Source organism: Alternaria hordeiaustralica (assembly GCF_023758085.1).
Source record: "Alternaria hordeiaustralica strain BMP 2776 chromosome Unknown scaffold_53, whole genome shotgun sequence".
Taxonomy (NCBI): domain Eukaryota; kingdom Fungi; phylum Ascomycota; class Dothideomycetes; order Pleosporales; family Pleosporaceae; genus Alternaria; species Alternaria hordeiaustralica.
Window position 1 is genome coordinate 65,041 of NW_026056825.1, and position 27,638 is coordinate 92,678.

At 55.2% G+C, this 27,638-nt stretch overlaps 9 protein-coding genes across 9 annotated transcripts; 6 read left to right on the forward strand and 3 right to left on the reverse strand.

Annotated features, from left to right (window-relative positions):
- Positions 1-1,779: 1,779 nt before the first annotated feature.
- Positions 1,780-3,985, reverse strand: J4E84_011054 (uncharacterized protein; the record flags this gene model as incomplete). The annotated part of the gene is made up of 3 exons (XM_049393609.1): positions 1,780-2,672; positions 2,721-3,138; positions 3,431-3,985. 3 exons carry the CDS (start codon positions 3,983-3,985, stop codon positions 1,780-1,782), a joined length of 1,866 nt encoding a protein of 621 aa, XP_049238684.1.
- Positions 3,986-7,187: 3,202 nt separating this feature from the next.
- Positions 7,188-9,038, forward strand: J4E84_011055 (uncharacterized protein; the record flags this gene model as incomplete). Its single annotated transcript, XM_049393610.1, has 1 exon — positions 7,188-9,038. The coding sequence occupies one exon, from the start codon at positions 7,188-7,190 to the stop codon at positions 9,036-9,038; it is 1,851 nt and encodes a 616-aa protein (XP_049238685.1).
- A 316-nt stretch (positions 9,039-9,354) lies between these two features.
- On the reverse strand, positions 9,355-11,010 carry J4E84_011056 (uncharacterized protein; the record flags this gene model as incomplete). The annotated part of the gene is made up of 1 exon (XM_049393611.1): positions 9,355-11,010. One exon carries the CDS (start codon positions 11,008-11,010, stop codon positions 9,355-9,357), a length of 1,656 nt encoding a protein of 551 aa, XP_049238686.1.
- A 583-nt stretch (positions 11,011-11,593) lies between these two features.
- Positions 11,594-13,648, forward strand: CLF1 (NineTeen Complex (NTC) component; the record flags this gene model as incomplete). The annotated part of the gene is made up of 1 exon (XM_049393612.1): positions 11,594-13,648. The coding sequence occupies one exon, from the start codon at positions 11,594-11,596 to the stop codon at positions 13,646-13,648; it is 2,055 nt and encodes a 684-aa protein (XP_049238687.1).
- Positions 13,649-14,034: 386 nt separating this feature from the next.
- On the forward strand, positions 14,035-15,097 carry J4E84_011058 (uncharacterized protein; the record flags this gene model as incomplete). The annotated part of the gene is made up of 3 exons (XM_049393613.1): positions 14,035-14,162; positions 14,223-14,254; positions 14,313-15,097. 3 exons carry the CDS (start codon positions 14,035-14,037, stop codon positions 15,095-15,097), a joined length of 945 nt encoding a protein of 314 aa, XP_049238688.1.
- Positions 15,098-15,680: 583 nt separating this feature from the next.
- On the forward strand, positions 15,681-16,508 carry J4E84_011059 (uncharacterized protein; the record flags this gene model as incomplete). The annotated part of the gene is made up of 1 exon (XM_049393614.1): positions 15,681-16,508. The coding sequence occupies one exon, from the start codon at positions 15,681-15,683 to the stop codon at positions 16,506-16,508; it is 828 nt and encodes a 275-aa protein (XP_049238689.1).
- A 550-nt stretch (positions 16,509-17,058) lies between these two features.
- Positions 17,059-19,290, forward strand: J4E84_011060 (uncharacterized protein; the record flags this gene model as incomplete). The annotated part of the gene is made up of 1 exon (XM_049393615.1): positions 17,059-19,290. The coding sequence occupies one exon, from the start codon at positions 17,059-17,061 to the stop codon at positions 19,288-19,290; it is 2,232 nt and encodes a 743-aa protein (XP_049238690.1).
- Positions 19,291-19,428: 138 nt separating this feature from the next.
- On the reverse strand, positions 19,429-21,332 carry J4E84_011061 (uncharacterized protein; the record flags this gene model as incomplete). The annotated part of the gene is made up of 2 exons (XM_049393616.1): positions 19,429-20,092; positions 20,527-21,332. 2 exons carry the CDS (start codon positions 21,330-21,332, stop codon positions 19,429-19,431), a joined length of 1,470 nt encoding a protein of 489 aa, XP_049238691.1.
- A 4,327-nt stretch (positions 21,333-25,659) lies between these two features.
- On the forward strand, positions 25,660-27,261 carry J4E84_011062 (uncharacterized protein; the record flags this gene model as incomplete). Its single annotated transcript, XM_049393617.1, has 1 exon — positions 25,660-27,261. One exon carries the CDS (start codon positions 25,660-25,662, stop codon positions 27,259-27,261), a length of 1,602 nt encoding a protein of 533 aa, XP_049238692.1.
- Positions 27,262-27,638: the final 377 nt, after the last annotated feature.

Here is a 27,638-nt window from a genome sequence, read left to right on the forward strand (position 1 = left end):
TTTGCTTCCTCCAGGATCGGAATACGATTAAATTCATAGACAAGAGCAATATGCACAAAAGGTCTCATTACATACGTCAGCCAATTGGTTCCCGGCTAACTTGCCACCCATCCGTCGGCTTACCCGCCATCACCCATCCATCCACCCGTACCCTCCTTACACAACGCCTCATCGAACTACATCAATAGCGAGAACACCGACAGGTGTACTACATATGTCGCAGCTGGGATGACCCGGTACTATGGATATTCTCCGAAGGGAAGAGGGGGTTTTGTGTAAGCTCTTGTGTCATTGTGATACGAAAACGGCGGTCATTCCGACTGGTTCGCTTAAGGGTAGTTTGTGTCAGGTATTCTGGGGAGAGCGAGGAACTGGGAGGACACGAAGCAGTGGGCTGGTTTTTGGGGGGTGGTACGGGGGTGGTTGGGCGGCGGTACACGCGTGTTTCTTGGTGTTGGGTTTGGTGGTATGAGGGATTTTGGGGAGAATAGAGGCTGGGTCAGTAGTCCTTTAAACAGAATACAGTGGAGGACTGCTAGGAGCATGTTCGTAAGTCTTTTTCGAACAACACATCTTCCTCGACTAACCCTCCAACCATCCAAATATCTCTCTTCCTTAACCTAACCCATTACCCCCGTAAAACCCAGTCTAAATACCACGCCATCCCCCTCTCCTCATCTCCGTTCCCTCTACCCCCTTCTGCCGTGCACCCATGCAATCCGGCTCCACCTACTCCATCGGCAATCACAAGTGGGAAGCTAATTTCCGCCACCGGCACTTTCTCCGCTTCGTGCCATGTCGTACGGAGATGTTGTCGCGTTGCGTCATCTGCGTTGTGCGAAAAGGAAGGAGGAAGGAGGAAGGAGGATGGAGCTAGCTGGGGCTGAGGGGTTTGGGGGCGCTTGGGTGAATTGGGAACTGGGAACTAGGGAAAGAGAAGAGGAGCTTTTTTCTTTCAACAGGGTGGGAAGGTGTGTATTGTTTGGCTAGGGGACATGTCCGGGTGAGTGGGATTGGCAAAGGGAGGAGGGCGGGTTCACCGCTGGTCTAGTGTTACCCAGGGAGCTGAAGGATCGTGATCAGCCCACCGCACCCCATATAAGAAGAATTCCGAAGAGATCTGCAGCAAACATCAACGTGACAATACGCAAAGAAGGCGACCTGACGTCAACGTGGGCTCTAGGGTGCTCAGTTCTTATTCCTTAGACATAATAACTGCAGAGATCCGATCAGACCCAAAAGGCTACAATAATCACTCGATTTGCGTATATTTGAGAGAGATGATGCCATTGTAGTCTCCTCACGTGTGAAATATAGCTCCAAATACCGCAATGCAACCGTCTTCACATATTCCATAAAGGTTGAGTCCAGAGGACGAAGATAGATTAAAGCCAGACCTCTGTATACTAGGTCTGACATGATCGAAGAGAAGGAAACAGGATACGATCGAGGGTATATCTTGTGTGAATGCCTGCCGCAAAGGAAAGAGATACATGCTTAAGTGCCACCAGCTCCGTACGCGGTAGATGCAACTGCGATGAAGGAAGAATCAATCATGAAAACGTGCATTTGGGGTGGGGATGAGAAAGGTTTGTTCTGGCCCCTGGGAATATAATTCATAAACGAACGCAAATGCCAGCAAATGGCAAAAGGGGGATGAAAACGCCACCGCTGAGATGATGCAAAAGATGAACGCGGACTTTCCAATTCTTACTAATGTGGCCCGAAGGCTACGGCAACTTTATTTGATTCTCAGGTTGCTCCTATGCCCGCATGTCGTCATTGTGGGAAGCCACCCTGTTGTTGTTGGTGACTTGAAGGCATTCGCGAGGCAGTCCACGAGAACATGGCCATGTCGCAGATACGCGCAAGAACCTGCTGGCTGGATGCACGGCTCTCATGACTGATGAACGACATAGCGACACAAAGCTTATTCAGGTCGCTGTCTGGACTTTGGTCGACCTGCGGTGGTAGAGCGTTGGGGAAACCGCCAATGCGGCTACCGTAATGACGAGCGATCGCAATGGAGTAGATGGCATCGCGCACCTCGTGCATGCACAGGACGCCGCGTAGTACGGAAAGTGCGCCGTCGGCTGCTCCGGGCGGGGCATTGTCTGAGCCTGAGAATTGGACGAAGTCTCCGAGATGTTGCCAGAAGTCGACTTGCGACCTCTTGACATCATCAAGCGCAGGGGGATATGCCAATTGACGTGTGGGATTCGAGTCCAGATTTTGGTTCGTCATAAGAGCTTCCAGCACGTCGAGGCGCGCACGGGTTTCTCTCATCGCAAAGTCTTCGCCTTCTGGCTGTGCTCCGTTGGTGCTTGGAAGGGTTTGCTTGCACGTACTCAACAAGTGCCATAATAAGCGAGCCTCTTGACTAAAGACGCCGGTCATGTCGGTGTCGGCGGTAGCCTTGTACTTGATGGTCTCGGTGAAGAAAGCGGCCTCTTCATGTAGGGAGCGGTCGCTAAAGACTCTGTTGAGAGCGTTGTTGTTCGTCGAGAACCAGTTGGTCTCAAGTACGAGGTCCAGCCCTTGGCAGTAGTCGTTGATGAAGATGCGGGAGAACTCGTCGTCGATTTCCCGGGGCACCGGTGAGGTCCGCTGAGGAACCTCGGGCGGGCTGTGGTTGCAGATGCCAAAGATGTCTTGGATATTCAACCGCTTGCCTGAATCTGGGTTAGGACTGTGATGGCGATATGGAGCAGGATACCAACCTTTCATGGGCTCTGGCGGAGGCGGGTGGTAGCTGGCGCCTGGAGGCCCTCTCATGTTGGGATCCATGGGGTGCACACCGTTGTAATGTTGGGGTGGCTGTAGATTGGGATCGGCTTGCGCCAGTGCAGGGTCTATGGCGTGGAAGTTGCCTTGCTGGTGTTCGCCACTCGTAGCAGGAGCGGCAGTCGCGTACCCCGCGGACGAGGCAGGCGCGTACCCTTGGGGTACCGGACTTTGGCTGTAGTTGGAGGAGGAAGGTGCGGGCGCCGGTGCGCTTGTCGCGTGGGGTGCGGGCGCGGAGTTGGGAGCAGGTTGTATTTGGGCGGGACCAGATTGCTGCTTGAAAATCGGGTCGTAACCCAAGCACTCTCGTTTGCTCTTCTGGCAGTTCCGGCACATGGGGTGGGCTTCGTCGCACTGTCGGGGTGGTGGTTAGCGCATGAGCAGGTGAGTAGTGATGTTGGTGCGCGATGCAGAAAATTTGCCAGAAATCGGCGCAGCTGTATTTGCAGCCCGCAACGGCGATGTTGCGAGGCAAAGTGCTGCAGCCCACTGACTAACAGTGTTGCTGCACAGCCGGTCGCTTCTGACACGCGAGAGGTTGGATTAGAGGAGTTTGGGTTCCTCGCTCGGTTAAGCAAGCGACAAGCAATAGCTCCTCTGACATCGCGTCGCGTCTGCACCGCGTTCCATTGACGTATGCACTCACCTTTATTCTCCGTTTGCGACATGTCAGACAGCCAGTCTTGGTGCGACGCTTGATCTCCTTCTTATGGCGACCACCAGACAGCACTCGCTGGTCGCCCTGCGGCGGCAGCTGGTATCGCATGGCATTGAATTGCGGGCCCATGTTGCCCATCATGGGCGGGCCTTGCTGCGCATGCGCTGGGTGCGGATAGTACTGCGGCATACCGTGCTGCGGCGGCGGGAGCGGAGAGCCCATGGGCTGGGGCGGCTGCTGAGGTTGCGCCTGGGGCTGCTGGCCGTCCTGCAGACGTATTGGCGGCAGATTGAGGGGCGGCAGCGACATGTTGGCGCCCTGGGGAGAGCTGCGGTAGCCATCGTTGCTCTGCTGGCCTTGGGGCGGCGGGTAGGTATACGTGGGCTGCATCGAGGGCGACGGGTACGAGTGCGGTGAGGGATAGGCGACGGCCTGCTGCTGGCGCGACTGCATGTTAGGATCGGCCATGCTCTGGTGGGAAAAGTGCGAAGGGGCCGGCGAGTAGGGCGCCTGGGAGATGTGGGTGGAAAAGTCGTGCGACATGGGCTAGCAATGGAGTCTGCCACCGGGGCGCTCTTCAGTTCTTGGGGATGTCTTGAAGAGCACGGCGGCGCTAGAAAGCTTGAGGCGGATGGGAAGAGGGACGGCAAGCCTGGCAAGGAACTGGGATTAGCTGAGTTGGCGAAGGCGTTATGACCCGCGGAACAGGGGCCTGGCCTCGCTCGGTTCGACGCCGCCGCGCTGCACGTAGTTGTGCGTGCACTACATAGATTGGGGATAACAAATACGTGAACGACTCAAAGACTAACAAAGTTCAGGGAATGAAAGTGAGAAGGGCTGAATTATGATAGATGGGGAAGGATGAGGAAGATGAAGACCTGGCATGCCAGCTGCCGCTCCCCTCAATGCATCGCGCGCGATATCCCTCACTCATCTCGTCCGTCTAGGAGGCAGCGAGTGGACTCTGTGGAGGGTGGGCTGCAGCTGGCTAGCCGCCTTTAGCAGGTAATGAGGGCGCATGTGGCAGTGCCATGAAGGAATCAACCGACTTTACTTACAAGCTGCCTACAAGCGAGTCTCGCTTGAGCGGAAGGTAGCGAACAGGGTATTGCTGTCCGACGGGCTAGCGACGCGCGACGATGAGCTGGCCGAGGAGAGCGGCGGCAGAGGAGCAATTCTAGCGACGAGAAAGCGGCAGGCCAATGCAGCCAGAGCAATCGGGCATTTCTTCAGCAAAAGGCTAAAGGCGCAGACCGCTTCCCAGCGCAAAAAGAACTTCAGCATGCCAGGGCCGCTAGCCTGCATCGGGCCAATCACGTGCCGCTCTGCGCTGCGCACTGGGGCCCGCCACACTGTTCTTCCTGCAATCAGCGTCGTCCCGTCCGCTGCTGCACCTCTCTATTGCCCATTACCCAAGTACCTTACTGAGCCGAGCCTCGTGCGGCGTGCAGCGACATTCCACCCGCTTAGACACACCATGCAGCCGCCCATACCACCCACACTGCACCGTTTGCGTTGCTCAACCCTCATCCGACGGACTGGCAGAATTTGATTAAGGCTGATTGCGCAGTACCTGGGTCCCGGTCCAGCCGGCGCGAGCGGCATCTCTTCGAGAACACCTCCCTCTTGCACCCTCTGCACCCTCACTGCTCGCTTAGCTATCGGTGGCTTGCTCCTGCATCGTCACGACGAACCATTCTGTGCCTGCTTGCACATCTCTGATGCCGCGTATTCTTAGCCTGCCCTTATTTCACTGCCCATTTCACTGCGCAATCCTTTGCTCCCACTGCGGGTGACGTAGCTGCTCCCGATGTGACAATCGTGCAATGGTGCGCTGTCCAACGATCAAGCACACGAGCATTCGATCTCCAGACTGCGTCTTACGGGCCGGTTTCCCTTCCAGGGTGGCCAGCGGCGCGCCTCGTCCTATCTAAAGCGCGCGCTGACATCAACTTCCGCCTGTCCAATTCAATCTCCCTGCCTATTTACCCGCAATGGGCATATCGCAAGGGCGGCTTCCATTGCCAGCCACAACGCCGTATCTGAAGACATCTGGCGGATTCCTCCATGGGTTATCTGCGGGTAAATAAACGCATATCGGGTTAAGCCATTGCCTGCTACAGCTGAGTGTGACCAACCTGTAGGAGGTGCATCACCGGCAAGACTTGTCCTTCCGTCTGGGTAGCACTAGGAGGCCGCCAACACGTGTCGAGATATCTACTGGACACCTCACCATTGTCGCCGAACAACCTTCGCGCCAAACAAGCTGGTTGGACTTTGCGATGCGACATGCGATGCGACAGGCGATGCTGCATTGCGAATCCCTTGTCCAATGTTGCACAAGCAAAGACCCTGGTCCTAGGGCTGACAAGGTGCATCTAACAGGCCGCTACCAGTGCGCGCGCAGGGAAGTCTGCACTCGGTGCGACCAAGAACACAGCGCCAGAGAAGCCTGTGGAACACTGCTAATTGTCGTTCGTTCGCAAAGTGTCTTTCGCGGGCGCCCGCTGAGACATGGTAAGATCTCGTCTATCGCAGTGCACAGAAAAAGCCAGGTCAGGGATACCCCCGCACACGAAAGCATCGAACGCTTCTCGAACAAAGTTGAACGCCAACCGAGCGAGCTTTGCGCATCATCCTTCCGCCCCGCTCTCGCCTACAGACCGCCTGAAGCGACAGGTGTCTTGATCATCGCTGCAATACGAGATGCATCGGGCTTTGCAAGGGATGGCTTTTCCCTTGCTGAGTAGGATTTTGCACAATAACCTTTTCGATTGTCATGCCTGATCTCACAACAATGGCTGAGTCGTGCGTTGGCCACTTCTTACCCAAAGCTGCAGACCCTGAATAAGTTCACGCCATTGAGTTCACACTAAATATTGCTGTCGCGAACCGACTCGGCTTTACCCTGGAGTATCCCAGAATCTTGAGTAGGGATAGTCAGCAGCACAGACGTCGGCCAAGCGATATCCACGGTGTAGGAATCGGCGCGTTGCTCGTCCATTCCATAATCATGGTCGCGCACTCTGACCACCTCGACACCAACTTCAAGCTGTGTGAACCTGAGTCATCTCGAACACCGAAAATTTCCGTAGTTCAAGGACGCTGGAAATTTCCGATACTTCTGCGGTTCATGAATATCATTCTGATCTGCCAGTACTACACGTTCACAAGAACCAGGCAACAGCTTTTCTGAGTGCGTTAGAGCCACATTGTAAGTAAGGCGATTTCACACGCGGCGACGATATGATGAGCAACCACAGTTTGAACATGCAATGGAAACCCATGGTTTGTGGTGCATCCAAAGAGTCATGGAATTAAGGGTCGTCGTGCATGCGAGGGCGTTGAGAGGCAGGCTTAGCGTACGGAAAGGGCTGATGCTATCATCGCAAGAGTTGGGAACCAAGGTAGGTGAACACAAACTACTGTGTCTACTTCGATTTTGTAAAACCTCGTAAGTTCTGACTGGCACGTATCTCTCCAATATGAAATTGTTGATTCGCCCTTTTTTTTGTGGTACTTTGGTTGTCGTGGCCTCCACCTTCAGGCTGCCATTTCGGTACCGTGGGACGCACCACAGCAGAATTATACAAAATAAGGGGACACATCCTCTATCTTCAACTTTTTCAAATCCTCGCTCGGTCTTCATCTTGTGCACACTGACTACTGACTACCACCTTGTCCAACCGGCACTCCACCCCAACTTTTTCAGCTCGTCCAACTTCCACACATACCAACCGTCAACATGTCCACACCACTAGACCAACAAAAAGAGGCCGCCTACACCCTGCTCTCTGGTATGCTCACAAGCGTCCTACAAAAAGAGTGGAAAATAACAGACCGCCATTCGGCACAGTCGTCCGCCCTCCTCGACGTACTACTCCTCCCCAAGCCCGCGCCAGCCCCAACCCCAGCTCCCATCGCCCCCACCCCCATTAAGAAACAAGGCATCTTTCGCCTAGGCAGCCGTACATTCGACCTCGGCCCCGAACGCGATTCTGAAGCCAGTTCCTCCGACGATGACGACGCTCCGATCAGGAGTGTAAGACGGTTGAAGAGTGAGATGCGCAGGGTTAATACGATTCAGCGGCGTGCGAAGAGGAGGGCGGAGAGGTGTCTGAGGAGGATTGAGGCGCATCTTGGTGGGAATGAGGGTGTTGTTGAGTTTGAGACTGTGAAGACTACGAAGAGTGTTGCGGATACCCCGGGGAGGATGTTGAAAGAGCTTGAGGATTACAATAGTCCTGCGCGTAGCAGTCCGCTCAGCTCTGCGCCCATGTCGCCGCGAAGTGCTGAGTTCAGTTCGACGGGCAGCGAGGGCAACCGCGAGGTTGAGGAATACGACAGTGTCGACAGCCCTATGTCAGAACCCGTACAGGCACCCAGGCGACTACAGCGCGCGGAGCCTCACATCAAGTATGTCAAGCCGGCATCTAGCCAGCGACGCAGCCTTGCACAAAAAGATTACCTAGGGCGACCACAGCGCCACTGCAGCGACTGCGACCGTACGTTACTGGCCTCCCACTGGACATGCCACGTCAAAGGCCGAATGCATCAAGACAATGCAGCTCGGGACAAGCAATCCCCTCCGGTACAGGGCACGAAGACTAGACAAGAGTATATGCGGGCCTTGAAGCAGTATTGCGTGTACTGTGACCGCCAGGTCCATTCGAGGGGCTGGGGCGGCCATTTGAAGGCAAGAGCGCATTTGGAGAATGTGGCGAAGGCGAAAGAGGAGGAAGAGAGTGTGAGGCTTCACGCACCGACACCGGAGTCCGTCGTGCTGTCCGTAGAAGAGGAAGAGCAGAAAGAGAAAGAGGAGGAATATGAAGATGATGGCTTCGGCGAAGAAGGATACGAATATGGTCACTATTGCGATGACTGCGAGGTCACGTTCGCTGGTGCGAACTGGGCGCGGCATTTGGCTTCCGCAGGCCACGTGTTTAATGTCATTAAAAACTCTCCGGGGGATGAGGATATGACGTCCGATGAGGAAGAGGAGGAGGAAGAAGAGGAAGAGGAGGAAAGCATGGCAGACTATGATTCTGCCACTGATGAGGAGAGCATCGTGTATGATGATGCCACGGATGAGGACTCTGCGTCGCCATCGCCCTCGCCATCGATCTCACTCTCGCCCTCACCTTCCTCCGCCGTCCCCAAAGAGGGAATCACATTCTCCCACGACGGGACACCGGTTGCCGACCTCGCATCGACCCCCTTCCTCACATCTTCGCCCACCTCCCCCGCTTCCCTCGCTTCCTCGTCCCCTTCCACACTTGCGGAATTTAATTCAGGAGTGAATTTTTACTGCGAGACCTGCAGGGTCACCATTTTGTCTGCGGATGCTTGGGAGATTGATGAGCATGTGGCTGATCATGCGTATGCAGCTTCCGAGAAGGAAGAGGTGGTGGGGATGGATTGGCTGAGTCAGCTGAGGGAGGCTGCTGGGTGGGTGAAGGAGGTGGAGGTGGAGGATATGGAGGGGGTAGGGGAAGTGGAGCAGGGTAGCACGGAATGTGAATACAATGGGTGGGCATGGAAGATGGGAGTGGATGGTAAAGTGCTGGGGAGTATACGGCGTAGTCCGTCATGTTAGAGGTCGAGCGTGGATGGATATGTATCCGCCAAGATACCCTCTCGATTTGTGTAACTTGCGGAGGAGCGTAGTTGTAGTCTACTGAGATATTTCCAGCATCGTATTTCACCATGATACAAACATAATTTGATGAGCATAACCATATTGCACTTTCACTATCTGACTATCCCTGCAACGTCCTAACGCAAGGTATCGAGAGTATCCCACAATGAAACGCCGCCCAATGCACTCGCACTCACTGCAATGCCACGAAAACGCCATATATGCTGACCAGATACCATATTACCCCCACAACTATAAAAGCCAAGACGACCAACTAAGAATCCGTCTTGGGCTTCTTGTTCGGCAGCGCTGGCACCTTGAAACCACCAGCATCCACCTTCGAGCTACCATTGAGCTGCGTGAACGAACCGCCCTTGAACCACCTATCCTCGTCTGCCTTCCTCTTACGGTTGGCTTCCTCTCGCGCCTTGGGATCGACCAACTCGAGACCTTGGACAGGTGTGAACGCGATGGAGTTCGTTCCCGCGCCGCCAAGACCCACACCACCGGTTCGTAGGCCTTGTGCACGTAGACTGGTCGCCGTACCGCTTCCGCCAAAGCCTTTGAGAGACGAAGCTGCACCGAGTGTGGTGTCAGTGCCCCAGCCGGGGTTCTTCTTGCTAAGTTTAGCGCGCGTCTTGGGGTCGATTTGTTGCGCGCGGAGTCGTCCAGTGTCTGTGGCTCCAATCATGCCCATGCCTGCTACGGAGTCGCCATATCCGACTTCCTTCTCTTCTTTGCCGAAAGTCATCCGGTTCTGGGCCTTGCGTATTTCGGTCATTGCTGTTGCCTCCTTGGCCTTGCGGGCTCTCCTTCCACCTCTCTTGCGGGACGGCTTCTCATCGGGTACGGGAAGGGCCCTTCCTCCGGCCTTTTGGTTCGCTGGCATTTCGACCAACTTGTCTAAGCGACGCTCACACTCTTTCCTCAGGTCCATACCTATATCGGCAGTGCCGGAGTTCGAATGGGCGTCCACACGCGCGGCGAGAATGACCTTGGCCGCCACAATACGTAGCGCTTGCTTCCTGAGATCCGGTCTTTGGTTCTGGATAATGTCGCTGTGGTAAAGGTAACCCTCGTGCCTCAGACCCATGTTCGACAGTCCGACGGTAGCGCCAGAGACTTTGGTCGAACCTAGAGGTGCGATATTGCAAGCGGGAGTCTTGGCTAGGTTCGCGATACCGCCCGAGTATGAGATGAGATGAGCAGCCGTCAAACTACCAATCAAGGCAGTCAAGTTGGGCGCAAACAATTCAGTTCTGGATTCAACGAAGCCCAGAATCTTGGACTTGGCGGCGTGTAGCTCGAGCAGCAGATGGCATGCGTTTGACACCAGGTCCAGCTCGGATTGTTCAAGAAGTCTCCCTTCCACACGTGTGGCTTCTATCTCGACAATCATGACCTGGGCAGGTTCCATTCCTTCGATTTGCCTCAGCTTGGGGCTAATATCTTTGATGCTGGACAAAGGTCCGCCGCCGATGACCAAACATGCTTTGGCGTAGACGACAGGGTTCTTGATCAGGTCCTCCAAATGGGGGAAGAAGGCCGAGTAATGGTCGCGAATAAACTTGTGGACGCTAGCAGTCTCGCCATCGATCTGTGTGGAGAACTCGTTGGCTTCTGTGAGGAGTTGGTACTCGGGAGATTCTTCAAACGATTCGCCCTCGACTATGTCCATCTGGTCCTTAGCCTCTTCGATGCGCTTGAGGACGGGGTCCAGGTTCGCCTTGAGCTGATGCGCGGACCGGATGTCGGCTGGGCCCTTGTTTTCCTTGTCCTTGTCCTGCTGCTTCTCGCGATATTGCGCCTCCTCGTCGATCATCTCATCGTCGTCGCCAGAACCCTCGGCGAAGTCATTCTCCAGATCTTGGACATCCTCATCACCACTGTCTGCGAAGTCTGCCAGCAGCTCTTGCTCGAGAGTCGCCATGGCAGAATGTAGGCTGGGGGTATTCGGGGTATGTGCGGTTGAGCGTCGCTACCAGGCAGGAGCAGTCGAGGGTATCGAAGAAGTCGCGACGGCGGCCAGAGGTTACCCTCCTAGTGGATATCGGTTGAGTGCTGAGTTCGGGATCGTTGGTATACTACGTACCTGTTGCCTGGGATGGCCGCCGGTCGAGTTGTGAATGCGCGCGGGTGAGTGTCGTGGGGAGAGAGAAGTTGCGCCGGCAGTGACGTGAAAGTGCTAATTGCTTGGCGTGCAGCGGATAAAAGTTGCGCTAAGGCAGTCGCGTTCTCACGTTACAGAATAATCTTGTCGCATCGCAGAACGACGACCTACATACCACAATTGCGATCGCCAAGCTATTGTACCGTAGTCGTACTGCGCAGGCATCCGCGATCACGTGTTCGGCGGTTGGAGCGATCCGGACCAATCTTTGGAGCTCTGTTACTTCGACACGACCCAGGCGCGACAGCCTTCACGACCAACGTGCGCCTCGTCCGCTCTCACCATCGCGCACATACCCTTACATCCCATATAACGCCCTCGACCATCATTTTCGAACGCCAACATGGAGGCCTCACGAGGACCCCCGCGGGTCAAGAACAAGGCCGCGGCGGCTGTCCAGATCTCTGCCGAACAATTGTTGAGGGAAGCCGTCGACCGTCAAGATGAGAAGCTCAAGGCGCCAACGCAGCGCTTCGCCGACATCGAGGAGCTGCATGAGTTCCAGGGGAGGAAGAGGAAGGAGTTTGAGGACTATGTGCGGCGGAACCGCATCAACATGAACAACTGGATGCGCTATGCTTCCTGGGAGCTGGAGCAGAAGGAATTCCGACGTGCCCGCTCCATCTTCGAACGAGCTCTCGATGTCGACTCAACCTCCGTCCCGTTATGGCTGCGATACATTGAGAGTGAGATGAAGCATCGCAACGTCCAGCATGCCCGTAACCTTCTCGACCGCGCCGTTACCATTCTTCCGCGAGTCGACAAGCTATGGTACAAGTATGTCTACATGGAGGAGACGCTAGGCAACATCGACGGTGCCCGCTCGGTCTTCGAACGCTGGATGCAGTGGGAGCCTGAGGAGGCGGCATGGAGCTCATACATCAAGTTGGAGAAGAGACACGGCGAATTTGAGAGATGCCGGGCAATCTTCGAGCGCTTTACTGTCGTTCATCCGGAACCCAAGAACTGGATCAAATGGGCCAAGTTTGAGGAGGAGAACGGCACCAGCGACCTCGTGCGCGATGTCTACGGTACCGCCGTCACAACACTTGGAGATGATTTTATGGATGAGAAGCTTTTCATGGCATACGCCAAGTTTGAAGCGAGGCTGAAAGAATTGGAACGTGCGCGAGCCATCTACAAGTTCGCCCTGGATCGTATGCCACGATCGAAATCGGTCAACCTACACAAAGCCTTCACAACCTTTGAGAAGCAGTACGGAGACCGAGACGGTATTGAAGACGTGATTCTGTCGAAACGACGTGTACACTACGAAGAGCAAATCAAGGAGAACCCCAAGAACTACGACAGCTGGATCGATTTCGCTCGGCTGGAAGAGACATCTGGAAACCCCGACCGAGTCCGAGACATTTACGAGCGAGCGATTGCCCAGATACCACCCACACAGGAGAAGCGCCACTGGAGGCGGTACATATACCTCTGGCTGTTCTACGCAGTCTGGGAGGAGACAGTATCGCACGACATCGAGCGAACCCGTCAAATATACCAAGAGTGCATACGTTTGCTGCCACACAAGCGCTTCACGTTCGCCAAAGTATGGCTGGCTTTTGCTCATTTCCTTGTGCGACAAGGAGAGCTCACCGCTGCACGCAAGCTGCTGGGTCAAAGTTTGGGCATGTGTCCAAAGGACAAGCTCTTCAAGGGCTACATCGAACTGGAGATGAAGCTCTTCGAGTTCAACCGCTGTCGGCAGCTTTACACCAAGTACATCGAGTGGAACGGCTCAAACTGCCACACATGGATCAACTTCGCCAACCTGGAGCGTGGTCTCGATGATCTCGACCGTGCGCGGAGCATCTTCGAAATCGCCGTCGACACGCAAGAAATGGACATGCCGGAAGTTCTATGGAAAGCATACATCGATTTCGAAGAAGAAGAAGGCGAATACGGCCGCACACGTGCACTATATGAGCGCCTCCTCGAAAAGACCGACCACGTCAAAGTCTGGTTGTCCTACGCGCAATTCGAACTCGGCGTACCCGACGAGACCACCCCCGAAGACGACGAAACAATCAGCGAGCTCGCCAAATCCCGCGCTCGCGAGGTCTTCACCCGCGCGCACACTAGACTCAAGGAGAAGGACCTCAAGGAAGACCGCGTGGCGCTCCTCAGCGCCTGGAAGGCATTCGAAGATGTTCACGGAACAACAGAGGACAAGGACAAGATCGAGAAACAGATGCCCCGCAAGGTCAAGAAGAGGAGAAAGTTGGACGACGACAGCTTCGAGGAATACGTCGATTACGTTTTCCCGGCCGACGACGAGAGTGCGGCGAAGTTGGCGAAGCTTATGGCGAATGCGCAGAGGTGGAAGATGGCGCAGGCTGCAAAGGCGGCTGCAGAAGAGAATGGGGATGGTGCGGACGGCAACGGCGAGTGAGGAGATTTGTGGTGTTTGGTTTGGACTGTGTGCGTAAAGTAGAGGGAATCAACATTGCATGCAGGTCCACAGTTATCATCTACTTCGTCATGTTAAGAATGACTCAATATACAATGAATCTGGTATGCATCTCTCGAAGATTTCCAGTTTCAAAAGCGTTGCCCTAATCATTTGGCTCCATCATGCAGGCGTAGTGCCAATGACGTCGTGTAGCTCCAATGGGAATTGCCTCGGCATCTTCCCCGGATTCTGCAACCTCCGCATCGAACTCCGCAAACTCTACTACCCATTTGACAAACACACAACACTCGCAACTGTTGAATCTGTATCAAAACGCTACAGTAGACTTCACAAACATCTTTAAAACTCTAAAAGAAGCCTCCACGATGCCAACCGCAGTCGCAAAGGTCCAGCGGCAGGGAATGAGCAAAGAGCTCTCCGAACCTCTACCCGAGCCGGAGTCTTTCGAAGGATTGAAGGGAGTCAGGGAGATCGCGGGGGACCTGGGTAATCAGTGAGTACGGAGATGGTCCGTGAAGCTGTAATTGAACGCGCTTGTGCTAATGGTAAGCAGACGCGTCAAGGACAAGGTCATCATCGTTACCGGTATGCTCAATCTCCCTGGCACATCAAATATGCAGGGCATGTCTAACAGCATAACCAGGCGCGAACTCAGAGATAGGCATCGGCCGCGCAAGCGCACATCAATTCGCGCGCAACGGCGCCCGCGCAATCTACGTCTGCGACTTCGCCGACAACCACCTCGAGACACACAAGCGCCAACTCAACACCCTATACCCCTCCACCGACATTCATATCCGGCAATTCGATGCCGCAGACGAATCATCCGTACAAAAGGTCTGCCAAGAAGCTCTAGACACCTACGGCCGTCTCGATGTCTTCTTCGCCAACGCAGGAATCTCATCCGGCAAAGTATTCTGGGAAGAGTCAACAGAAGGCTTCATGAACGTCCTGCGCACAAACGCTCTATCCGTCTTCCTCGCCGCAAAGCACGCATCGCGCGCTATGCTCAAGACCTCGGATGAGAAGCCATACCCAAAGGGCAGCATCATCGCCACAGCAAGCGTAGCAGGTCTCCGCTCCAACGCCGGGCCCACAGACTACTCCGCCTCCAAAGCCGCAGTCATCAGTCTCATGCAGACGTGTGCATACCAACTCGCCGGCTCAGGCATCAGGTGCAACGCCGTCTGCCCTGGGCTGATCGAAACGGGGATGACCAGGGTCACGTACGACGCGGCGAGGAAGAGGGGTAGCGAGAAGAAGATTGGTCAGTTGAACCCGCTGCAAAGAGGAGGGCAGCCGGATGAGATTGCGAGGGCGGTGCTGTTCCTGGCTAGTGATGAGGCTAGCTATGTCAATGCGCAGGCTTGGGCTGTGGATGGGGGGTTGAGCGGGGGACTGCCTTTTGTACCGGGGAAGTTGGCGTAGATCTGGAAAGAGTGCGCGAGGGTCCTGGCACGAGAAATTGTGGCAGTGATCTATGTCTGAAGGTATCATCGCGATTTACGTTGAGAGAAATCGCGATGATTCCTTCAGACATAGATCACTGACACAATCATGCGATACCTGGGTGAAATCGGGAAATATTACGCAGGCTCCTCGTGCCAGTATACTCGAAACTCGTTACCGACATGCGCATTATTGGCTGTAGACTGTTTCTGTTCACGTGTCGTTACACTATCAAAACCCTTCGTTTATGGCTCAGCCAGCCAAGACCCTGTGCTTACGAGAACATATCCAACGACTAGCCGCGACGTCCCTGGATCCATAGTATGCAGGTACCATCCAGTCCCAACAAAACAAAAAGCGTGGTATTAGTATGATGTATCCGAACCATGGTTTGGCTCAGGGTAACCGAAAGCATTTGCACATGATAATTCGGACCCTTTCTCCCCCCCATCTTCTTGCACTTCATCTCATTTACTTGTTCATCTCGGACGTTCAAGGAATAATAAGGCATTCAGCTCCAATAAGACACCTTTACCCGACAATACTACTCACCAGCGTCGAAATGGCGGAGATACCAAGCATGGTCCCAGAAGTCCCGAGCATGATCCAAGACTCCTCCTCCGATCCCCCACCGTTCGCACCCTCACGCCGAGTCAATGTTCCCGCTCCCCGGTCACCATCACAACCAGCCCCAACCATCTACCTCAGAGGCTTCAACTGCGTTGCTAGCGATCCAGAGTACCACCTCGCACGCAGTGTGACTGGAAACGTGCAGCCGTACTGGTTTGAAGAAACGCGGAACCCCGCAGTCCACTATGGCCCCTCTCGGCGACAGAGAAGAGAAAACGCCACGCGACGAGCTGGTCAGGTCGAAGACACTTATCTCGTCATTCCCAACACCGAGGAAGCTAAGCAGTCGGACAACAATAAGATGCAGCGAGAAGAAGCGAAAGCAGCATTCCTGGAAGCCATGTGGCCAACGATCCGCGACGAATACCTCGCCATGTTCAATCTAACTAGCCTCGCACCCAAGCAGGAGGAACGGATGAAGACTGATACAATGGTGTTTCTGGAGGAGGAGTGGAATATTCTGGAGGAAGAGCGTAGGGCTGAGACTGAGAAGCAAGAGGAGACGGAGCAGCAGGGAAAGCCTATCGTTCGCTTGCCGGTTCGCAATGTTTCGGATGGGAAGGGAGCGTCGGAGAAGAAGTTCAAGATGAAGGGGAAGGGGAAGGGGATGGTAAAGGTGAAAGATGGAAGTGGGGCGGAGACGAAAGGAGAGAAGAAGGGGAGTATTTCGCAGAGGCTTAGGAAGGTTTTGGGGATGACTGCGAGGCCGACAGTGGTGAAGGATGGGGTTGTTGCGCCGCCTTTTCATCCGGTATTGTGAGGGCGGTTTGATGTCGAAGTTCGATACGATACGAATTACGGTACTATAGTGGCAGCCAGGGCACAGTATCTGGCTGGAGCACGTCGCTAGAGATGAAGGTGGCAGTTTGTGGACTCTATAATCGATAAGGCCAATTCATCTACTTCCTCCCATGGTACTGCAGCGATGCCGAGGAGGCGAGCCACTCACAACTTCCGAGTTGCATATTACACCCATTTGACTAGATCCTCTTTAACAATGAGTATCATTATTTCAAGAACTGAGCAGCCAAATGTGTGCAAACTTCGCTTGATAGTGACGTATCTCGCGAAGCACGTTGTGCGCAAGTGCTCTTTCTCCGACACGCGAAACTGCCTTCCAAATTCACCACTCCCCGTGACCATCTCAATCCACATTCACCACAACAACCAACTCCGCCGCCACATTCGCATTTGGCCGACTCTCACTTTGAGCTGTGACCCCGCGAATATTCTTACCTTGAGCCTCTCTCACTTTTGCGCCTACCAATTTCTCCCCCACACACAGGCTCACCACGACCACCACAACAGCCATGGAGAGTCGCCAACCACCACCCGAGCGCTCCAGCTCAAACGACTACATCGACGAGACACAATTGTCGTTCAACAAGCTTGAGGCGCAGAGATGGGATCGCGCGTTGGAGAGCTCACAGCGCGCACTCAACCAGTCGATGAACTTGCCCTCTTTTCAGGACCTTTGCAACTACAGCGCACCTATGTTGAACCACAGCCTTCAAGAGACTCAAGATTCCCCCGAAAGCACCATGCGAGATGGCGGAGGCGGCAGCGCTTTCCAGTCACCTGCCAGCGATACTACTGTCAAGTTGAGTAACGTCTACAAGGATCCCGAGGACGGCAGTGCGTATACCTTCTTTCCGACGCCTTTCACCGTCGCCGCGACATCAGAGACGGGTGCTACAAATGGCTCTGCGTCTTCAGGTTCTATCTCACCATTGTCTCAGCGCCAGTCCTCCGCCCGCGTCGCGGTCGAGTCACCGTTTCGACCTGAGTTCGGCGGTCCAGTCCAGAATCCCGCCAGTCAGGGTATATCGTGGTCTCCTGCGCAGCTACAGAAAGAGATTTCACGAAACTCGGACAACTTCTATCCCCACCCCAGCATAGCCAAGACTCATGTTCCCTCCCGCCCGCAGTCAACATTCCCCATTCCACGAAACATGCCTTTCGAGGAGATGATCGTACCGCGCGGCCCGAATCTGCATCAGCGAAGGCTCGATGCTAGAGTATCAAGCTCACCGGGTATACCGTCACCGCTGGGTCCTGGACGCATGCGAGAGCAGCTCCACGAGGGAGACCTTGAAGATGTGTCGCTCTCACCGGTCCCGAACGGACGTCTCCACACGAGCGATCAGATGAAGTACGGAAAGCACCACTCAAGCAACAAGGACACGAAGAACGTCTGGCAGAACACCCCGTCTCCACATTCACCTACAGTGCAGCGCTACGCATCCAGCGGCTCGATCGACTCGCCCATGTTCGACGTATACCCGCGCAGTGCTGAGATAGACGAAGAAGGAAACTTGACACTGGGTGGTTCGCCGTACAGTACCGGTTCTGGACATGCGCGCAAGCACACTGATCCTTTCGTTGACCATAAGCCGTTTCAAGTCAGCACGGGGTCTACGACTCGCATGTGTGGGGTTGGTGCGCCTGGTTGGCCTGTCCCACCGGCTAGCACTCGCCCGCCGTCTATCCACCCTGGGTTTTATGGAGGTCGTCGGCCAGCTCCCCAGAACCCGGCTGGCATTCAGATGTGTGGAAGTAACAGTGGGATTAGCTGGGATCCCAAATCTCCGGAGTTCGTGGGCATGGTATCTGCTGATCGCCTACGTGGTAGTAGCAGTGGCTTCGACACCGGATCTCAGTCGTTCAACCGCCCGCCGTTTGTTGATGTTCGAACATGTGGAACTACGCCTTTCGATCGCCCGTCAAGTGTCATTGTGTGTGAAGCTCCTCTAGCCACACCATCGCCATCTGAGACTCGCATGAGCAGCGGTTTCAAGCCCTTCAAGCCCTCACTTCCCTTTGGGCCCATCGTACCCTCATCTCAGTCGTTCGGCCAACCGCTTCGTACATCTTCCACCCCAACATGGCCCACCTCCGCGCCCGCAACATCCGGCTTCGCCACCCCAGCCTCGACAGAAGACCCTCACTCCGCACGTGAACCAACCTTCCAAGCCCGTCTACCCCTCCGCTCAAACCTACCCATCCCACCTCCCCCGCTCTCCTCCATGCAAGGTCAGTACGAACATTCTCCCGAAGCCCGCGCCCGTCTCGACGCCCAGAAGCCCATCCGCTCAGCCTGGATCCGCTCCGAAGCGTCCAAGATAGCTCACCTAGCAAAACTCCGCCACGCAATGGAGAAGCGGTATTTGGAAACCCGTTCCGACGCAGACTACGCAGCTTGGCAAACTCTCCAAACCGCTTATGAGGATGCTACGGACCTGGAGAAGAGGCAGGAAGAGAGGCGAAACTTGTTTCTTAGAGAGAAGAAGATGCAGGCTTTGAAGACTGATGTTGTTGGGGATATGTCTGCTGCTGCGAGTCGTGGTGGTATTAAGGTGGAGGGGGAGGGAGAGGAGAAGTTGCTCGGGTATAAGATGGCGCTTATGGAGCGTGTGTGTGCGGAGGTTAAGCCTGATGGAGAGGAGGAGGCTATTACGGGCGAGATGTTGGCGACGTTGAGTAAGGAGGAGAAGAAGGCTATAAGGAAGCTGCTTGTTGGTCGTATGGAGCGGAAGGCTTGATTGATGGTGGTGGTCTGGTCGTCGAGCTTTGAACAGGAGTGGGGCGGACCAAGAGCGGGATGGGGAGGTTGAGATCTTGTGTGTAGACGAGAACTTGCCACCAAGAAATGAAACGATGTATACATCACCTACAAATCTCTATGCCGCACCACCGGCCATGATCTTCTTCCCCTTGACACTCTTCTGCTCCATACCCAGACTAACAAAGAACGCCACACTACTCGTCGCAATCGCCAATATGAAAGCCGTGACGATCGCGTTGTTGTACCCAAGCAACACTCCCGGTAGCAGATCCTCAGGCACAACATTCCTCAAATTCGTCGCCCCAGCATTCGCCACGATGCGCGCATCAAACCCCGGCGCATACCTCGGCACCTCCTTCGCCAACGTATTAACAAAGATATTTTGCGCCACAGAAATCGAAAGCGCGCCCCCCAGCGAATTAAAAAACATGACGCAAGCATTCGCCGTAGGCATATCCGTCTCGTTCGTAACAACCTGCACAGCGACGAACGGGATTTGCACACCGGCTCCTGCGCCGATGCCCGCGAGGATCTGGTAGCCGATCCATTGGCCCGGGGGGGAATGGACGGTGAGGGTATAGAGCATGCCGGCGCCGATGGCGAAGATGGCGCTGCCGAACCACATGAAAGGGGCGTACCAGCCGACGAGGGTGATGAGGCCGCCGATTACGATGGAGGACACGGTTATGCTGACGAGGTAGGCGATGGTGCGGATGCCGGATTCTTCGGCGGAGGTGCCTTTGATGGCTTGGAAGTAGAAGGGGAGGTAGAATATGTGGCTGGTTGGGTGTTAGGGGATAGCTTGTAGGAGTCGATGATGGATGGGGGTAGGACTTACGTGTACAGAGCCATTGATAGGAGTGTTGAATATAAGCAACTTACCAGCACTGTTCGCTGCGTAAACACGCGAACGGGTATCGTTGCCCGATCTCCCTTGCGCATCTGCAAGCCGATGAAGACAGAGAGTAGCAGTCCGAAGCCTAGTAATGTCCCCCAAACCTTCGAGTCACTCCACGCGTAACTGAACCCACCCCACTGCAGACACAACAGCAAACAAACAATCGCACAGATCAAGAACACAGCCCCCACGATGTCAATATTCTTCAGCCGCTGCCTCACCGGTAGATGCGAGTACATCCTCTTCGGATTCGTAAAAAAGAAGAACACGACACCCAGGCTCACAGCACCAAACGGAAGGTTAATCCAAAAGCACCATCTCCAGCTTGCTCGATCCGTAAGCGCACCACCAAGGATAGGCCCAACAACCGACGCAATACCAAACATACTCGACAGCGCCGCAATATAAATAGCCCTCTTCCTCAACGGCACCGAGAACCCGATAATCGTCATCCCCCCCGAATACAACGCCGCCGCCCCCGCACCCGCAACCGCCCTCCCCACAATAAACATCGCCGAACTAGTCGCTGCGGCGCAAATCACACTGCCCACCTCAAACAGGATCAAAGCAGACAGATACGTATACTTTACGTCGAAGTACGTGTACACTTTCCCGAAAGAAGGTTGCAAAGATGTTGTGGTGAGGAGGTAGGAGGATCCGTACCAGCCTACGTCTTCGAGGCTGTTGAAGACGGTGGTTATGCGCGGGATTGCGGTTGCGATGATGGTGTTGTCGAGGGCGATTACGAAGGTGGTTAGGCAGAGGCCGAGGGTTAGGATGGCGAGTTTGGGGCCGGAGAGGTATTGTGATTCGGAGGAGGGGGTGGTGTCTTCGGGGGTTGTGTCATCGGCGGTCTTTTCCTTTGCGATGACTTCTGCTGTGCTCTTCTCTTTATCTGGGTGTTCGGGGTCGACGACGGTGTTTGGTGATGATACTGGGGGTGGCGTGGTCTTTTCTGGATCGCGGGTATGTGTCTGGTCGGTCGTGTCATCATTCGCGGACGCATTCTCGAAATGCTCCTTTGGTTCTTCCAATCTCGGTTCAGGACGTTCAGGTACTTGTGCAGTCTCATCAATCGTGCTTGCGCCATCCGCCATCTTCGTAGTATCGGTCGCCTGCATGCCGGCAGCGGGCCCGGCTCAACACAGGGAGGACTTGCCGTCTGCGGGCCGCTGTAAACTATGTGGAACCTGTCAACGGGTATCTAGTGTATCGAATCAAACAATTTCGCGGCAGTGGCATGTAAGTCGCACAGAATCCTTCGCCGTCGCAGAGTGAGGCGAATGCAGCAAGGAGCAGAGGCTTCGAAAAGAAGCATCAGCGCAAACCTTTTGTTTCCATACACAATCCATGATCACGCGCCGCAATCAAGGTGCAACCCCCCGAGCCGTGCGACCGTATTCTGTACGGTAATTGGGATGTCAGATGGGCATCTGCAACCGAGAACGTGAGTTGGGGCGCGGGACGTTTGGATGCCGAGGGGAGTGCGACCAATGGAAAAATTGGCAGTAATTATCCTTGTGTGAATGATCACCGTTGGACTCGGTTGGGATTGCAGGTTGCAGATTGTAGAGGCCGTTTGCAGAGTTAGTTGGATACGTCTTCGTGAGCTGTTGTTGGTCGTTCGAGACGATTGCGTGATGCGATAATATCTCGCTAGAGGTGCGTGGCGCATGCCTATTAGCAATACAGCACGGGCAACTACAATGCTATTATAGTAAGGAATGAGCAACGCTGCCGTCGCAGTCGCGGTTGTGCTGTCTCGCGACTTCCGTTATCCTCGGCTAAACACCCCGACCATGACGATCGCCCACCAAAAAGTCTAGAGCATCCTCGAATCCGAACGCGAGCATGTGTAAAGGAACCCTTGTCTTGGAAGGTATCCGCGAACGTAGATCTGCCCTCGGGTCGCTGTGGGTATCGTGGTGGGCGTGATCAGCCCGGATGGTGGGGTAGCTAACCTGCGTGCTAGGGCTTTCCTTTTGCGAGAGGAGGTGCTTCAAGCTTCATCCTTGACAGTTTGGAGAGAGCGCTGCGGGCCGTTTCGCTCCCGTAAGTGTGCCATTGGAGGACGTCACGTTGGGATGGAAGTTGAAAAGATGGTTATGAATGTTTGTATATTGTAAGTCTAATGGTTGCATTGTATGTGGCTGGAGGGAGTAATGGGGAAGATGTGGGATACGTGTGAGCGTAAAGCATGGGTAGGCTAAGTAAAGATCCTCCTTCTATAATTCGTCTAGCCCGGACATACAGCACAAGCCGTCTCGACCTTGACGGTAGCGAGGATTACGCCGTCGTGGCCGCGTGCGCACTTTCGCTGCGAGATCTGGCCCTTGGGACACATTTGCTGGAAGATCATCTGGGTGTGTCCGCACTTGTGGGAGTAGGCGTGGTAGAAACACATTGTGACTTCGTGTTGGGCGTGACGTTGGTAATGACCGTGAAGTTAGATAGCCTCGTTGTATGGTGGATGAGATGGTGTGGCTCAAAGTCTATTTCATAGTCAGCAACGGTACTCTTCCAAAGTACACTGTCACCTCGGCGAGCTCCTGTCGTGTGTCTTACCTTGGATAGAGTTTGGGTCGGACAATGAAGGAGTAAAAGAACGTATGCTGAGATGATCGACAGCGTGATACTGTTGGAAGGAAGGTATTGGATAAGAACGCTCGATAGAAGTCCAGATGACCGATGTTGTGACCATCTCTCTATCGTATGCCTCAGCTCTTATACTACCACGTATGCGTTACTAGATTCATGATTGCATGATTGCTGTCCATTGCTCGAGTTGCGCGGTTTGACATCCGCGAGCAACCAAGCAATTAGAGACTCATCCGTCTGGTTGAACAACCACGGCAAGGCGTTTCGAAGACTAAGCGGATGCCAGTCCCGCAATGGTAACTTCCCAAGATGGTTCACGGCTTACCTTCGACTGCTGGCATTGAGGTTGTACTAAGCCATTTGATGAGAAATGTGAGCATTCAACAAGTGCAGTCCGCTCCTCCGCTGAAGATGCTGCGCCAGCGTCGTCGCACAATCAATGACGGGCGGCTCCGGATAGGCGAACATGAAGCAACTGTTTGGCTTACGCAAGTCCCACGAACCCATACTCGCCGGGAGACAGCCATACTAAGAGATGACCAAACATCAAATCTGACAATAGCGAGATTTGCTCTTCTGAACGGTACCACGGGGGCGACCATCATGGTAGTTTGCTTGATTTGGGGACCGGAAAATCGCCGCACTTGTTCATGTTTCCCTCAAACCCGCCGTACCGTCGGAAATCAACCGACGTTCCTTGCGACGTTTGGTTCCGTTGAAGTTTGCGCGATCGTCGTCGTGATTTGCGGCCACCTTGCCTCGGCATGTCCCGGTCACACGGTGCTGGAATTTCGAGCGTTTCTACCAAGTTGCGGAGCTGAAAGCTCAGACACACAATCTAGTGCCGTCATGGTCGTAAATCAAGAAGGCTGGCTATCAGTAGTGCTCTTAGCTGCCGACGACATTAGGCCAGCATTTTCGAAATTCCAGCCAATGAGCATGCGGCCTCACCGCCAATTCGTGTGGAGACTTTCGATGCAGATACGCCGCCAGATCCCGCAGATGACGAGACGATAGCTCGGATCTATCAATGAATGCTAGTTTCTTGGATGTAAAGATGGTGGGTAGGGTTCCCAATGGAGGTACCGGGTCCATGTCGCCTTCGAGGCTGGGAGTCGCAGAGAGATCCACTCGGGCATATTGCTAAGCCTGCAGGATACATGTTGACATGCCAGGGACGCCCGTCTACATCAGTGTCTCGTCAGCATGCATCGTGCTAGTCCTCACCGTGGGGTAGAGGGCCCGAGTGACAACGCAAGCGCATGCTGTCCGTGGCGGAGTTGGAAGCGCCATGGTTAGGGCTGTCGAAGCGTCTCTTGCGGCAGACGGACAAGTAGCATGATGGCATACTGCACCCCACCCAGCCGTGGAACGATGCGCTGGCAAACGGTGTGGTTCATCTGAGACTGCAGGCGAGGCACAGGCGTGCATGGGCGCGTTGGCGAGGCTCTCAAGCGGGCGTGTTGGAGAGGCGTTGACGTCGAGCAGGAGAATAAGTGAAGGCAGCTCTAGCCTGCGTGCCAGCTGGCAGCGCCCCGTCTGAACTATTAACGGCAAAAAGGACATGCAGCGACGTGAGCAGTTTAGCGGAGGAGTTCGACGCTTGACACGTAGCCCACCATAGCTCGCCTGTCTGCAGATTGACGCAGGAGCTGCACCTGCGTCTCCAGCAGGCCGGATAGAGTGCGCGGGTTACTACTAGCATGCGTTTCCTCAGCGTTCGCCCTGCCATTTCCTTTTTGCGCCGTTGGTGAAGTTGTCATTTTCGCATCGCGACGGCCGCCCGCTCCTCAACACCAGGCCGAGCGCAAGGGTCTGCGCATCACCAGAAGACGCCCCGCCGCCTGCCCTGAGCGCGATCGAACGGCTATCCGAGTATCTCGAGGCATTGCAAGTGTGCGCGGCCCAGTTTCGCTTCCTCGGCGTCCCAAACAGCTGCACTGACCGCTGCCACACCGCCTGCCGACGTCACGGCCCTTAAGACGGTCGCATTGCCTCGTGCGCGCTGGACGAGGAAAGCTGGCTTGGTCGCCATGAATGCGCTGTCCACGGCCTCGCACCCTCAACATCCACCGCGCAATTGACGTCTGACGTCTGCTAGCCTGTCGCAAAAGGGTCTCGCAGCGCCTCACCTCTTGCGCCCGCCCATTGGCTCCGCCATCACCCCCGCCGTCGAATAAGAGACCGGCACTCGCCCTAACCATCGACACCGTCTCGCCCTATCCGTTTCCAGATATCCCGATCGAGGTGAGCCGTTGCTGCTTCCCATGATCTGGGAGCAAGACTGACAGTTGGCCACCTGGGCAGACAGTTCATCACTCGTGGCGCACCCACGACCTTCTTCCACCGCTTCATCTTTCTGCGCCCAGCATTCTTCACCAACGTATATCTGTACGCTGTGTCATGATATTCGCCTCCATCGCAATCGCCTAATTCAACAAATCTCCGAGTAGCGCTTTCCCACTTGGGCCATCACGAGAATCGACCTTCACCCGCGCAAGGGTCGCGCACGGACATCGCGTCGTCTACCGAAACACATCAATTGGCCAGCACGCGCTGCACCGGTGTCAGAGCCTCATCTCCAGCGCGGCATCAGCGCGCGGTGTCATCGGTCAGCCTGGGCCGGGCTGCACTGTGTCTATCTCCAGAGGATACAGCGCAACGGTCCGGGTTGGCGGTTAAGGTTAGTGCTCCATGAGTCGCGCATTACCATTCACTTCACGATCAACCTGTACTTGGCGCAAGCATTCATCTGAGTCCTTTCCATTGCCAAACCCATTACCAATCCGCTTTTCCCCCTGTTGCATCTCAGCTTTGACTTACGAACCATCCAGACTACATCACTGAACCATGGCATCTCTGGACTTTGATCAGAAGTTCCTTGGTCGGATAGCCAAGCAGACTGAAGAAACAAGTCCCTTCCTGTCCAGCGCTCTCTATCAGATTCTGGGTCTATCAGTTCTGCTAGCTCGGAGACTCATCCGCGCCCGGAAGCTTCGCAAGCTGGACACCAGTCGAGACACTCCCTCGCTCTCGGCCTATCAACATATCCTCTGGATGTCTCGAGAGGGACTCTCTATACTCGAGCTATACGTGCTGCCCTATGCGCAGGACAACCAGCATGGGCCAGAGTGCAGAGTGTTGAGCGTCAAGTTGCGCGCGAGCTTCTACCACATCTTCTGCCTCTTCCACAACCAACCGCCTGTCACGACAATGAACATGACAAGCACTGATCCTCGCAACCCAGCTCTTCCCCCTTTACCAATATCACCACCAAAGCATAGTAATGGACATGGCCGCAAGACCGACCCCCCGGGTTTGTCACCCCCTTCGAAGCGCGCAGGCAAACAACCAGCATTACGCGAACCCATCGACTCCATCGTGTCCGAGACATCCTTCGTCACGAATCCTTATGCAGCAGGAGGGCCAGTCGGAACACCATCACCGGGACCGACGATCAACGCGCCTCCGGGCCTCAACCCGGTTCCCATTCCGCAGCCTTCCTCCTTCATACTCCCACCCCTGAACTTCGTTCCGTTAGCTAGTGGGTACTTCACCACCGCCACTCAGTACGCCACCTCTTTTCTTCCTGGCTCACATCCACTGCGTCTGTCGGTCGCGCTCGAGCACAGCGCGTTTCTGTGGGATTGTGTCCACGACCACGATGCCTCGCGGCGCGTCGCTCGACGCGCAATTAAGGATGTCTACCGCGCGCAAGAAGCAATGGATGACACTGAGTTTGAAGACGCTGCTGAGCTTGTGGGTATCCTGGGTCGCATGATGAAGCGCAAGAGCTGGGAAGGTACGCCACGCGTCGGAGGCATGGCGAGCCCCGAGCCTGTCGCACAAAATACTCCACATGCAGCTGGTGGCAGATCGGAGCCAGCAACTAAACCTCTTACTCCTCCCAAGATTCCCAATCGGCAAAGCAGCAGGAGAGCAGCAGAGGCTCCACCACTTACGGACCCGTCCACACAGGCGCACTCAACACCTCCTACACGCAGTCGAGCAAATACAGCCAGCAAGTCTGTGCCTCGGCAAAAAGAAAGCAACGGCCACGAGACCACGCCCAAGTCGACGCCACGACGGCGTGCGGACAGTGACAGTCGCGACACCACACCCCGAAACCGGCATGTCAGTGTCGAAAGCGGTGCCAGTACAACACCCCGGGCACAGCAGGGAGTAGGTGGTCGCTCTCCCGCGACACCATCGACGGTCCGAACCGCGCACCGAACCTCAGGCAGCGGCGGCTCCTCAAAAGGAACACCCGTCGCGGGAACCTCAACACCCCTAACCCAGAGCGCAGCCGCAACACTCGTTTCGGATAACATGCGCAACTCGCCTTCTCTGCGTCGCTCACCCCCAATCCCACAACCACACTCCCCCTCCTTCCCCTACGACACGCGCCTCTCGCCCTCGCAGGAAAGCTCCTACGCCAGACAACAGAGGTGACTAGTAGAGACGGGTCGGGAGAAGCAAAGAAAGATGGAAGTGCAATGGACCGACTCCATGCATGAAGCCGACCTTGTGCTCCTGCCCATGACACAGCCCTCGTCGGTCTCATCGACTCCTATCGACTTCGCTGGACAGACGTACCCTGAGTATCCCGTCCGCTTTCGGTCTTGAGCTCGCCGTCTATGGGGACGGCAAGACTGTCGATCGACAAGAGCGGAGCATCTTCCATCCATCCCTTCCCGTCGCAGAAGCTACATACGTCACGTCACGTCGGCTCGTGGAGCCCAGACCTCTTGATTGGGGGGGGGGGGGGGGGGGGGGGGGGTGGGGGGGGGGGGGGGGGGGGGGGGGGGGGGGGGGGGGGGGGGGGGGGG